General features: G+C 44.6%; 2 protein-coding genes; one reads left to right on the top strand and one right to left on the bottom strand.

Moving 5' to 3' along the window:
- Positions 1 to 512: 512 nt before the first annotated feature.
- On the top strand, positions 513 to 6,089 carry GSTUM_00004442001 (uncharacterized protein). XM_002835880.2 has 8 exons: positions 513 to 1,293; positions 1,353 to 2,403; positions 2,462 to 3,007; positions 3,248 to 3,255; positions 3,424 to 3,947; positions 3,998 to 4,790; positions 4,841 to 4,945; positions 5,000 to 6,089. The coding sequence occupies exons 1-8, from the start codon at positions 1,036 to 1,038 to the stop codon at positions 5,423 to 5,425; spliced, it is 3,711 nt and encodes a 1,236-aa protein (XP_002835926.1). The 5' UTR covers positions 513 to 1,035; the 3' UTR covers positions 5,426 to 6,089.
- Positions 6,090 to 8,267: 2,178 nt separating this feature from the next.
- Positions 8,268 to 9,907, bottom strand: GSTUM_00004443001 (uncharacterized protein; the record flags this gene model as incomplete). The annotated part of the gene is made up of 4 exons (XM_002835881.1): positions 8,268 to 8,387; positions 8,443 to 8,619; positions 8,674 to 9,730; positions 9,843 to 9,907. 4 exons carry the CDS (start codon positions 9,905 to 9,907, stop codon positions 8,268 to 8,270), a joined length of 1,419 nt encoding a protein of 472 aa, XP_002835927.1.
- Positions 9,908 to 13,496: the final 3,589 nt, after the last annotated feature.

Genomic DNA, 13,496 nt, shown 5'->3' on the forward strand with positions numbered 1-13,496 from the left:
TATAATAGATTTGCGATATGCCAATGCAGTGGGGTATTAAAGGGATTGAAGTGATTAATTTTGGTAAGATCGTGGCCCAATGGGATAACTATGAAGCTTTTTCACATAAGAGGGGCTTTTAACACATGCGGCTGTCGCCGCTGCCAAGACCCGGCAAAGGGCTAGGGCAGCGCTAACTTACTCATGGCAGAAAGAGAAGAGAAAATTTTTTGGAGACGATAGGAAATATTCCGGCAAACCTTTACAACACTCTCCCACTCTCTACTTTACACCTCCCAGCTGTGCTGAGAATCCTCTGTTGCCCACAATTCCTCTTATCCACAGTTATTCCAACAAGTATTTTGTCATAGGCAGGCGGCTGAAAATACAGAGGTTCAATTGGGGCTCCAGTTCTATCGCGACATGAGGCGTTTCTCGGTAGGTCTACACCCACGCCCCTACCATCATCTATTACCACCCCCGGTTCTTTCTTGTTTTTTCTTCTCGGTGTCTTGCACTCTACACCTGATACTAAAACTCTCCCTTTATTTTGTCCTTTGGCATATACCCCTACCTTTATATCTTCCTTTATTGCACGCTATTTTGCTTATTCACTTTCAGAAGATTATTAAACCGCTAACACTACCGCCAAACTTGTAGCTTTCACATTTGCGACTGATAATGCAGCATCAATCTCCGGGCAAGGGCTTGGCCACACACTCGTTATCAAGCACATGGCGTCCCTCTTTGAATAGGACTTCAGTGCCCGGTAGCCAGGACCGCTGGGCGTCCGCCCACGCTGCACAGGAGGAAGCATGGACACAGTACGATGGGCTCGGGCCAGTCAACCCAGTTAGAGATTTGTCGCGGGATTGGAGATCTAAAGGTGGAGCAGGACAGCAACCCATGTCACACGGATCGCAGAGGGGAAGGAGCGCAGAGATTAAAAATCCTTTCGGCAAAGGGGCAAACAAAGGCCGGAGTGGCGTTGGGTACCGGGAGACCTCCAGAGACGGTCGATCACCCCCGTCAAAACGCGGACGACAAGCGCAACCCATGCGCGGACCGAGCCTTAAGACCGAAATCGTGGATGACATTTGGTTAACCAAAAACTTTGAGCAACCACAACCTGATGATTACAAGAGTGCCCCTGAAACTCTATTTACAAACCCGAAAACGTTTCTATGGGATTACAAGGGAATTGCGGCTAAGTCCTCTTTCGCCTCGCACAAGGGCGGCATATACCGGTGCACTGTTATCGCCACCCTCCCGGATCGGACAAAGATAGAAGCTTGTGGTGATGCCAAGAATAAGGTATGATGTACCATTCTTTCGCGGTCAGGCAGGGTTCCAATTGTTGACATGAAGTAAAGAAAATAGCTGAGAAGTCGGCGTGTCGACACCTGGTTCTGAAACTCCATCAGAATGGCATGCTTCAGGGGATTGTTAATAATACAGAGAGCGCAGGGGTTCATGACAAAGAGTTGCTGAGTGATGAAGTCGATGCCAAGATGGACATCTACGATTATTGCGCAAGATTTGATGCTGTACCAACGGTCAATGTTCGGGAGACCAAGGGACCGGGCCCTCGAAAGGGGTTGTTTGAGGTCACTGTGGGATTTCCACAGCAAAATATTCTAGCCACAGCTCGTGCGTCCGAGCTCAAAAATGCCGAAATTGTTGCCTGCGTGGAGTTCAAACGACAGGCTGAAGAATTTCACTCCAAACAAGGAGGCTCTACAATCATACTGAAGGATATATCGAGTATCAATAGCCGAAACGCCCGAAAATTTTTCGAATTCTTCAAGGTGTTCGACAGGCAAGCGCGCTATGATGTTGAGCTCAAACAAACCTCTGGAAGGAGGGGCTCAGGGGGAGCATTTAGAGCCCAGATGATGCTTAATGAGGAGCCTCTTGGAGAACCTGTGGAGTTTGTCGGTAAGAAGTACGCCGAGACTGCGGCATTCCTTACGGGCGCAATTGCATTGAAGCAGATACGCCCCGAGTTATTTCCGAAATTTATAGAAGCTCTTAGGCTTGGAAACGGAGAACTCCTAAAACCATTGCTCCCTTCATGGATTAACATCGATGGGGACTGTATAAGTACCATGACGGACACGTTGCACGCTGTGAGGCGTATCGGCATGCCCCCAAGTCAAGATGAAGAGGACTGGATGGAGCAGGAGCAAGCGCGGAATTCTTCGCGTTTCGGACCTCGCAAGGCACTGGACCCGGCCTTTGTCGGGGTAAAGAGCAAGAAACTACTGGAATCATATGAAGAGTATCTGAATGATCCTAAATTGGAGACTTTGAGGAGTAAGCGTGAGGAACTGCCAATGAATCAGTATCGGGCGAAAGTTTTGGATATTGTCAACAATAATGCTGTGAGTATTATTGTAGGTGCAACTGGTAGTGGAAAAACTAGTAAGTTATCGTCCCTAATACGATTTAGATTCAATGCTTTTTACTTACTCCTTTTTAGCCCAGGTGCCTCAAATTTTGTTGGAGGAGGCGATCAAAAATGGGACGGGTGCGAACTGCAATATTATCTGCACCCAGCCTAGACGTATCGCTGCCACCTCCGTAGCTGCGCGAGTAGCTGTAGAGCGAAACGAGCCGCTTCAGAAATCTATTGGTTACCAAGTTCGATTTGATTCCAAATTACCTATTCCAGGTGGCAGTGTCACCTACTGCACTACGGGTATATTGCTGCAACAACTTCGCAACTCTGCAGATGAAGCCTTGGACGGAATCACGCATCTTGTTATCGACGAGGTCCACGAACGCGATATACTTATCGATTTTCTACTAATTATTCTTAAACGAGTCATGCATGACAGAATGAAGAGAGGGTTGCCGGAGGTGAAGGTGGTATTAATGAGTGCTACCATGGACACGGAACTTTTCGCAAGTTACTTCCAGTACAAGACCGCCGATGGCAGGCTTGTCCCATGCCCTAATCTGAGCGTGCCGGGGCGTACATTCCCAGTAAAGGAGGTCTATCTGGAAGAAATCCAGGACGCTTTGCGTAATACATATTCACCCCACCAGCTTTCCCTACTTCGCGATGAAGATACTCGCCTGTATCTTGATGTGGAGCAATCAATATCTAGAGACGTCTCCCGAGTTCCATCAAGAGTTCCGTCAAGGGCTACATCTGCTCGAGGCGAAATGGAAGAAGATGGCGCTATTGACGCCACAATTAATTGGAAACAGGAAATCAAACTTGGTTCTGACGGCCAAGCCGTAGTTTCTAGCGAGAAGGAAGACGCCCTCGTCCCTATTGGACTTATCGCACTTACCGTAGCACATATCACCCAAATCAGCGATCATGGCGCTATCTTGATCTTCTTACCTGGGCTTGAGGAGATACAAGCAGTGGATGAGGTCCTTCGAACGCAAAGGCCTTTAGGGGTCGATTTCAGGGATGAATCAAAATTTAAGCTCAGTATGCTCCACTCTTCCATTCCGAATCAGAATGAAGTATTTGAGGACGTACTAGAGGGTCGTCGGAAGGTCATTCTTTCGACCAATATTGCAGAAACCTCCGTCACTATTCCTGACGTCAGGTATGTCGTGGACAGTGGAAAGTTGCGAGAGAAACAATATGAGCAAGCACGGAGAATTACCCAGCTTGTGTGTACCTGGATCAGTAAATCAAATTCGAAGCAGCGTGCTGGCAGAGCGGGCCGTGTCCAAAACGGAAATTACTATGCCTTATTTAGCAAATCACGATCTGATTCCTTACGTGGCACTGGGCTTCCGGAAATGCTTCGATCGGACCTTCAAGAAATTTGCTTGGATATCAAGGCTCAAGGGTTTAAGGATTCGGTCGCCCAGTTTTTGTCGGAGGCTATCGAACCCCCGTCACGCAATGCGATAGAAGCCTCGTTGGCCCAGCTTCGTTTGTTAGGTGCTCTCACAGAAAATGAAGGATTAACTCCTCTCGGACGCGTCCTTGCAACTATGTGAGTTATGCTGATCGACTTATGGGAACTTGTTTCACTGACTTTGGTAGGCCCGTTGAACCTGCTCTTGGCAAGATGATCCTCCTTGCTGTCATCTTCCGTTGTTTAGATCCAATAATGATTTTGGGATCCTCATCTGGCGTTCGCGATATATTTGTCGCCCCCCCCGAGCGCAGGGCAGAGGCCAACCGTGTAAGGAATTCTTTCGTCAGAGACACTGGTAGTGATCACATGGCATTGATAAACGCCTTCCGTGAATGGCGGTCGATTCGTGATCGTGATGGGATGCACGCAGCCCACCGCTTTGCTGAAGAGAACTTCCTTCATCGGGGTGCACTGAGGACTTTGGACGCAACCACTCTCCAGATCGAAGAGCTTCTGGTTAAGGCAAACATAATACCACATGTACGCAGGTACGAGAGGAACCGATCCGAAATTGGGCATCCCTCTTCAAATCAGTACTCGGATCATGTCCCGCTCATTAAGGCGCTCACACTTGCGGGAATGTACCCCAATATTGCCGTTGCTTCCGGGGGCAAAGGATTGCGTACGCCGAACGAGAACTTTTCTATGATTCATCCAACATCTGTCCACTATACCAATAGGAGCGACTCCGGCATGCCTTTCGGGACCCTTGTAACCTTCACAACGAAAGCAAAAAGCAATGACGGTGGAACCCTTCTTTTGCGGACTGTCACTGAAGCTAGACCCCTCATGGCTATCCTTTTTGGTGGGAAGCTGGAGTCTAGTGGCACCATTGTGGAAATCGACGGTTGGCTACCTTTCCAAGTACCCCCGCCAGCCGTGAAGAAGACGAATGAGTTCAGAATGTGCCTCGATAGAGTATGTACTCCCTTAGTGTCCTCCGTAGATTCCCACTAACGAGGTTTTAGTTACTTGGCCATGCCTTCCGCAGTCTTTCTGAGAGAAACTTGCGGGGCAATAACTTTTTAGCCGATAATAGAGCTCGTGAAGCTTTCGCCGAGGGCTTAGTAGAAGTGTGTTCTATCAACTCCTATTCCTTAATCGTCTCCTAACTAAAAATATCATAGCTTCTCAAAATTGACAGTCAACAAATCACCAGGAGAGCTGTCTCCGCTGAACGAGAACGGGGATCTGCGTCTGGACACGGCCGCAACCAACCCTGGGATACAGGCAGGCAGGCATTCGGCGGCAACCGAAACCAATCCTTCGATCGAAGGAACCAGCCCCGCGGCCGCGGCAACAGTGGCATCGGATTCGCCCGAAGGGACCAACCCTTCGATCGCGGTAACAGCGGCGAGAGGTTTAGCAGCCAGAACCCCATGCCCCGTGACCGCTCCCTTGATAGAAGCAGTTTCGGCCAGGACCCAGCACCCCAGCGCGGTGGCGGCAATAGTGGATCCTCCTTCCAACGCGGCAGTGGCTTCAGAAGAGAGCTCTCAGCTGGCGGACGAAGCGACTGGGGATTCAATTCTAGTAGTGGTCGAAGATTTTAAGTGATATAAGAAGGTTCTTGTTTCTCCACCTTTTTCTTTTCTTTTCTTTTTTACCTATTTCCTTTTCATCCATCTATCCAAAATCAATTATCACCCGCAATGGTCTGGTGATTGGGGGCGCTGTTATTTTTGTCTTTTCTTTTTTTACCATGTGTTTTATAAAGGCTCCTCTTCGCTTTCTTCCTTTCTTCCTTCCCATTGGTACTCATAAAGGCTCTTTTCCTCTATTTGACTTATAGCACTTGCGATACACCCCGAGCTTTACCTACTTACACTACCTACCTCCTATTATTGTGCAATTCATAAAACCCACCCACCTACCTACCTACCCCATGCCGCATTCCATCATCCATTTGCTTGTATTTCTCTTTTCCTTTGTTTTTCCTTTCGTCCCCATAAATTGTTCCCCAGGGTTTCTTCTCTCCAAAATCTGATGTTAGCATCTGGGTATGGGGTTCTAAACAAAACAAGGATTTCCTTCATGTCCTTATGTTTTGCATTGTCCTTATTGGTTTGTTTAGATGGGTTGTGTAGTTCGGTTTGATATGGTTTGGTATATAGGGGGTTATGATAAGGTGGAAGGATGAAGGTTGCTACGGGAATTCTTTATAAAAAAGCATTTGTATGATTACTGGCCTCCGTTAATAGAGGAAAATCTCCCTTTTCGAAACCCTTTAGGCCGCGGAGGGGGCCCTACTGCCGTAGCCAGTTCTAGTACTCGAGTATGATACGAGGTATGATACAAGTATTGTGTTCCCCGGAGACAGTCTACGATAGCGCCATGAGCTCGTAAAGGCTATTTCGCAGGCTCACGAAGTGTCAAGCGATCCTTGCGAATTTTTTTTATTTTTTACCTCGTCAAGTCCATAGAGTGGAATTGTTCATAAAAATTTGGGTGCTGTTCGGGGAAAATCAGTTAGAGGCACTTTAAGTTTCAGGATGATAGCAACCAATCTCATTTTGCAAAAATATATCTCAACAACAAAACAGAGTAGAAAAATCAGGAATGCAGGATAAACAATAAGTATCTTTACCCACACCATTCTATGTAGAATAAGAAAATTTTACAAGAATAATATGTTAAGACTTGGCTTGGACATGAGGATTTTACAAAAAAAAAAAAGTTTATATCATACGGAAACAAATGAAAATTATGCAAAAATTTACACAAGTTTTAACCTTTGTCAACTGCTTTTCTCTTAAGAATCCTTATCTTGATCTCTGTTGCGCCCGGTTATTCTTATCAAGTCTATACAACATTAAATTTATAAAATATATCTAAGTTATCATCAACAAATTCGTCAATAACAGGCTGTGTTCTTCGAGGTATTTAACAAGTTGCTGGTGGGTACAACAACATTCAAGGTGAGCTATATTTCTATACAAATTTTTTTCTCTTAAATTAAAAAAATACATTTCAAGAGGACCATATGCTACCGTACTCTATCACTTACGGATCGTTAAGAATTATATTTGCACGGCTTAATTTGTGGTAAACCGGGAAGTTTACTGGTTTTGGCTGAAATGCACCCAAATACAGGAATATATCCATGCCAAGCACCCTGGAATGGTCAAACAAATAGGATTCAATGATAACATTATTGGGATCAGCCAGCGAATCATAACTCATCGGCTCTCATCCATGGTCCCTTATAAGGAGGACAAATCTCCACCTATACTGTGCTAGTACGGCAAAATTAATCTTATGAGCAGGAAGGAAGGGAGGAAGGGGAAAAGGAAATTTCCTCAACAATTTCCTTCCTCCCTTGCAGCTTGCTGTTCTTCCAGTTAAATTCTTGGGAACCCTGGCTTGGTTCTGCCGATACTACCCGTTAGAGCTAGGTAGTCTGAGATAATTTGGTGGGAGGTCTAGGGCTCCCTCCTTCAACGATCACATTATGGGTCTTGATCCTGATTTGACTAGTCCGTCCGTGTATCGAGGTAGCTCTTGTTCGCTCTCATTTGGCCTACTTTGCTAGCCTAGAACTTGGGAAGTATCATGAAGTTACAGCATTCCTAGTAAGGTCGGTATGTGTGGTACGGCGGATATCTCATCTCCACTCGATGCAGTTATTAAGGGGTGCGATCACGCTTTATACTCGGGTATCATAGCATCGAATTTTCACTCATTAATTCATCCGCTTCTGCTTCTGCTACTACTGCTACTGCTGAGTACTACTGGTGGACCTCCCTCCGCCGCCGCCATCAACACACTTCCCATCTACACGAGTGCCTTATGTAGTGCTTCAACCGGACCCCAAACGGACCTCGATACAGTCCATCCAAAAGACCAATCCTCGTCGCCGAGAAATCACACATCAATATAAGCACATTTTTGGCACAACCGCAGCAAGTGAAAAATGCTAGGTTGTAATTTGACATATGTGCTATGCATCATGAATATCATCACATCGCATGACATATTGACAAAAATGACCGAACAAAACAGAACAACTATTATCTCAGATATTATCATCAAACACCCCAATTCATTCATTCAACCCGACCTAACTGTAGACGGCACATATGACGGGACAGGGGGGTAAATCAAACAAAACGCAGCGCCTGGCCCGGCATCTCCTGCCCCCCAGATTGCTGTAAAGTAAAGAAAAAGGAAACCCGTAGCATTATAAACAAAAAGGGAAGGGAAGGAAAAAGAAGTGGTATACATCACCAATTGACATCGCGGAGGAAGAGTCGCCGCGTTTGAAAAAAGAACAAATCGAACGTCAAATGGTTCACAAGGAAGTATGCATAACGCCTCTATCATTTCACCAGCTTTCGGGAGATATCCTGACGCGATTAAAAAGGTAGTATACCAGAATAGATTGGAGTGAATGGATTAGAGCTCGCCGTGCCGAGCATCAGCAACCGGATTGTACCCTGGGGGTCCGAAGTTGCCCTTCCGGAGTTCCTGGAAAGCAATGTCGAACCGGGCTCCCATTAACCATGCAGCGAAGATCTTGAATCCCAATCAGCACATTTTAGGGAAATAGGGTACCCGCGTATAGGCTTACCATTACTCCAGAAATTACACTCAAGGTCGCAACAATGGCACAGATCAAGAACATCATCTCCTTCTTCGCTGCCGCCGCTTGCTCTGGCGTCTCGCCCGTAGCTCGCATCTGCGCACGCTGTGCAACAACCCTGGGCTCAACCGCAGTTGGGAAGATGGTCTCAATGAATTGCTCAACCTATATCCACAATAAGCAACAGCAACCAGACCTCACCAAAAGAGCAAAACAAACCTTGCCAATAGTGACGCTGATATTAAGGAAGTTGGGATCTTTGGGGGTGTTCTTCTTGTGAATGATCTTCATATATTTCCGGAAGATATCACAAGTAGATCGCAGATTTCCGGCCTCAATCATGAGCTCGCAGGCCTCACCCTTAGGGATTTTCACGTTCTTGTGGAAGACATCCTTATTCCGGAACACCAAGGCCAAGGTAGCAATTGCCATCACCTGAGGGATAGCGGTAAAATTGAACACGCTCTGATCTTTGATTCCAGCAAGATAAAATAAACACTCATCAACATGTTGAAGGGAATTCAAACACATCTCAGAGATACAATTCAATGCCGCCTCCTCGTTCTCCGGTAAGTGCAATTCCTCATATTTTTCAATATGCTTCGTCCAGATCTCCTTGGGCCAGAATCGTCGCTTATCGTCGAGATCCTCCCTGTAATCACGAATAATGTTGGTCTTTTGAAGAAAAAGACCCATCGAGTTGATTAGATGAGGTCGTTCGAGGAGAGCCGGGTTGGCTTTCCCGGTGTCAACGAAAAGGCGTGTCAACCCGTCGCCAACTAGACCGGCAACGTAATGACAGTACAGGTCGTAATCAGCGATTGTGTTGACTCCGTTAACATTATGCTCGGCATTGTTAGCGTAGTCGGCCATCCCGTTCCCCATCTTCTTGGTAATGTCCTTAATAATCGCCCGATGGCTCTCGGACAATAGGGCAAACTCCGTAATCACATTGCTGAACTCCACAAGGAGCTGCTTATCCTTCTCCTTGGGCCCATTACCGTCAAAAGTCCACCCCTCTTTGTCGAGAACTTTGTCAAAAGAGCGCAAAAGGGGCTCCTTAATTTCTAGTGGAATGGTCATGTCATCCTCGATGGTGTCGAGACCACGAAGGATAAGGTAGAAGAGTGTCACCGAGACGCAAAGCTCAGGGCACAGCTCTTGAATAACAGCACTGAAAGACCGCGATGTGAGATCCAAGAACTCAAAACATCTTCGCAGGGTGAGAGACTCGTTCTCAATCTTCCGCTGGTGGAGTGGGTTGTGCCAGACTTTCCTAGAAAATTTTGGGAAGAAAAGTTTAGCTTACGTATGCCCAGTGGGGGAGAAGCCAAAACAGGATCCAAGAAAGTACGGGGGGTGAGATTGGGTAGGAGTAGAAGGTTTACCATTGAATTATCGCCCTCAATTGATTAGGATGAGCAAGCAGGTAGAGAATATCGGATGTCTTCATAATTGTGCAATACGGAGGTGAAGGAATATAGGATCAGGGCAGGATGAGAAAGGAGGGAGGGTAGCTGGATGGCGGCCGGAAGGAGTAAGAGAAAGGGAATTTAAGGGGAAATTTGAGAACGTGACACGGCAAAACAGGCCAGGCACGGTGGGAAGAGGAGAAGTGAAAAGTTAGCCCCGGGGTGAGAAAGGTCAATCTGGGGGAAGAGCCAAGGCCAAGGGGAAGTGTCAGACTGGACCTGTTGCAACAAGGAGTTGGGGTTGTCAAGCGACCATCGAGTGAGATTATGGAACTTCAAGCCCACCCACCAGGAAGCCAAACCAATTCACTAGACTAGACTATACGAGATGCAAGATATACTCGAGTACAGGTAACTTATGATATTATAGATAATAATAACATGAGCCTGGCTTTTTTCTTCTTCAAAACCTACACATAGGTCTTTTTTTTTTCGCCGAGATGAGAAAAACGCATTTCAATTTTGATAGGCGGCAGTGCGGAGGGAAGAAAAAAAACAAGGAGCTTAAAATTACTGTAATTAGGTTACTACGCGGACAATTGAGATAGAATAAAATTTTATGTGACTCCAGGTTCCTTCAGGATCTGGGATAGTAGTTAATAAGTAACTTTTTCCTAAGTGATACAAATTCAAAGATGTACTCGGGTACAGGGGTACGGTACTGTTGGCGGAGGCCTGTTTGGCACCAATGGCTCTATACGTGGAACAGAATAAGAGGATGGCCAGAATCAGACTGCTTACGGCGATACCAGAAAATAACATAGCAACTGCCATGCTCCTGACGAGCTTTCTGATGAAGAGCGATTTGAGGTTGGTCACCAACAGGAGATGGGCATTTGACACAAATAGAGGTGGCATGAGACCCAAAGTTTGGATGTCAACAGCCTCAACCACTCAACAAGTATGTTTGCTGATGGATGAGTTTGCAGCTAAGGCTGCAACACTATTTCTGGGAAACAGGATACCACTTAAACCATCAAAACTTGTCCAGGTCATTTCACAAGATGTGGAGCTCTGTGTCAAGGCCAAGGACAAGGTATAAAAGGACATATGGACGGAGTGGGTGGAGGACACATACCCTGGCTACTACAAGTTTAGGCCCCCTGTTAGAGACTGTTGGAGTTTTATGACACTTTCCAAGTTCCATGCTGGAAGGATACACCAGATGAGGGCACACAAGAGTTACTTAAATGCACATATGGATTGGTCAAACCAGGACAGGGATCCACTCTGCAGCAGATGCCACGAGGAATCCAAGACCCTGGAGCATATAGTTAGATGTCCTAAGCTAGTAGAAGCGAGGCAAGGTCATCTATCAGAGGTATTCAACATGGCCCTAGAGTCGGGAATATGGAAGAAAGGGAAATGAGCATAGGCTTTGTTGAAGTGTTTTGTGACTTATATGTTGGAAAGTAGGATAAATTTCCCTGTACGGATGGGGGTTTTTCCTTTTACTAGAAATGCAGGTTAAGTATCATGATTTACTAAATTGTTTGGTAATGAGTAAGAGGGAGTGCATTGATAAAATTTTATTGCTAAATTGTTATGTAAAGGTGTAGGGGAGTTTTCTTTTATTATATAAGTTTTTAGGTCATAACTCAGGGTTGATACCATGGATTTTCCTGTACTTAGGTGCAAATAAACCATAGATTTAACAAAAAAAGAAAAGAAAACTCAGGTACAGGGGTATTTCAGGCCTAGTAATACAAGTTCTTACTCCGCTAGGTAGAACTCACCCCTCCTGGCCATATCATCCATATTATTGCATCTAAGTCAGATAGAATAGAACAGCAATAAATAATGTATCCAACTCCTGTGTTACTCATTCACCCAATTCCTCTAATTCTATTATGAAATCAAATATCACTTCAAAAATTATAAAACAAAAAAAATACTTGTAAGTAAAATTGTTATAAAGCCAGATACTGAGAAACATTATGAGATAAATAGAACTAGATTATTATGCTCCATAAACAGGCTGAATGGAATTGGTATGAAATTTGCCAGAAGTAGAATATCAGTTGAAGAACCTACTAGAAGATATATTAGTAAAAAAATCACCTTATATCAAGAATGTAAGCTTATGGTAAAAGGTATCAGAAAAGTATCTAGATATCAGAAGTACTGGGATCTGATACTCAGGAACCACTCTAAGTAGGATAATCCTACTTGGAATTGGAATCTCTGGTCTCCAATACCCCACTCTGGCCTTCTTATATGTGTTAGGTGGAGACAACCTGTATAGAATCAGAGTTGTCTAAGTCAACCAAGATTTGTTTCTGTAGACAGAGATTGTCTAGGATGGCTCGAACTATACTTGTTTTGTTTATGACTATTAAGAGTAAGGGAAAGTAAAATAGAATCGTAAAAACAATATTATATTGTTAAAGTCTCTTCTCCATTGCTTGATAATGTCTAAAAGCTTGTGAGGTACTTTGATATTTATATTCCATGTCTGAGTGTTTGCGGACTACATCTATCTATTATACAAACTATGTACCTCTCTGCTTATAATTCACGATGTCGGGTATTCTTCAAATATGCGAACAGTTGGAGACCCTGAAAACCACCACATCCTCTTTAGTAATTTCTGTATTACTAACTAGGAACTATACTGTTCCCAACAGTTATTATCTGATCTTTAGAGTTATTAAACTTATGGCCTACTTTTTAAGTTGAACTAAGTTGGCCCCAATTGTCTCCCTTATCGATAAAAGGATCAGTTTCATCTGCAGGTTATATCTGTAGTGGAAGTTACAATTTCAACCTTCCTAGGTTGCCTAACCTTTAACCTCCATAACTTTGGAACCAACTAATAGATGTTTTCTGGATAACTTCCAAATAATTTGAAGGAAGCCAGTTTACTGGATTGGCAGATAATTCCTCGGTCGGCAACTCTGTACAGTTGTATATATAACCTTCTTAGGTTGCCGACTTTGAAGCTTAATATCTTCTGATCTAGCTGCCAGATTTCTATCCAGTGATTTTTCTCATATAGAGAAGAAGTACTTCTATAGGATACAATCTTAACGCTTTAGTCAGAGGTCCTCGACTATCATACAGGGAGCCTTACACTTGCAAGTAGTATTGGTAGAAAATAACACAATACCAGAAATAACTTGGATGACAACAGGAGTTGAACAGGTGATCTTCAGAAAGATATCATGTGATATTTCCATTGGGCTACGCAACTGAGATATGTATATATGATGATGTGTAGGTCCCATAAGGGGGCTGAAGAGGGGTGTTGGAGACCTGAGATTCCACTTCTGGGTGGGATTACCCTACTTAGAGTAGTTGCTAGGTATCTGATCCTGGTATTCCTAAAAATAGTGCCCCCACATTATTATACATATCTGTCTTAGTTGTATCCTGTGACTATGATGTTACAGAATTTAAGGTTTCAGAATAATACCGTATATGTTACTATCATCTGACTGACTAGATCCTGTTCATAGGATATATGAGATACCTTTAGCTAGGTCTGGGAAGTAGAATGGAATAGATCTGTCAACTACTCAGAGGGCTGATAGACTTCAAAGATAGGACATCTTTAGTATAGGCCATAAG

Source organism: Tuber melanosporum (assembly GCF_000151645.1).
Source record: "Tuber melanosporum whole genome shotgun sequence assembly, scaffold_12, strain Mel28".
Lineage (NCBI taxonomy): Eukaryota > Fungi > Ascomycota > Pezizomycetes > Pezizales > Tuberaceae > Tuber > Tuber melanosporum.

Bases quoted from the DNA above. Each gene is read 5' to 3' on its own strand.
- GSTUM_00004442001 (XM_002835880.2), top strand. From the start codon at position 1,036: ATGCGCGGACCGAGCCTTAAGACCGAAATCGTGGATGACATTTGGTTA. The intron at 4,791-4,840 runs GTATGTACTCCC...ACGAGGTTTTAG, and splicing joins TCAGAATGTGCCTCGATAGA to TTACTTGGCCATGCCTTCCG. The intron at 4,946-4,999 runs GTGTGTTCTATC...AAAATATCATAG, and splicing joins TCGCCGAGGGCTTAGTAGAA to CTTCTCAAAATTGACAGTCA.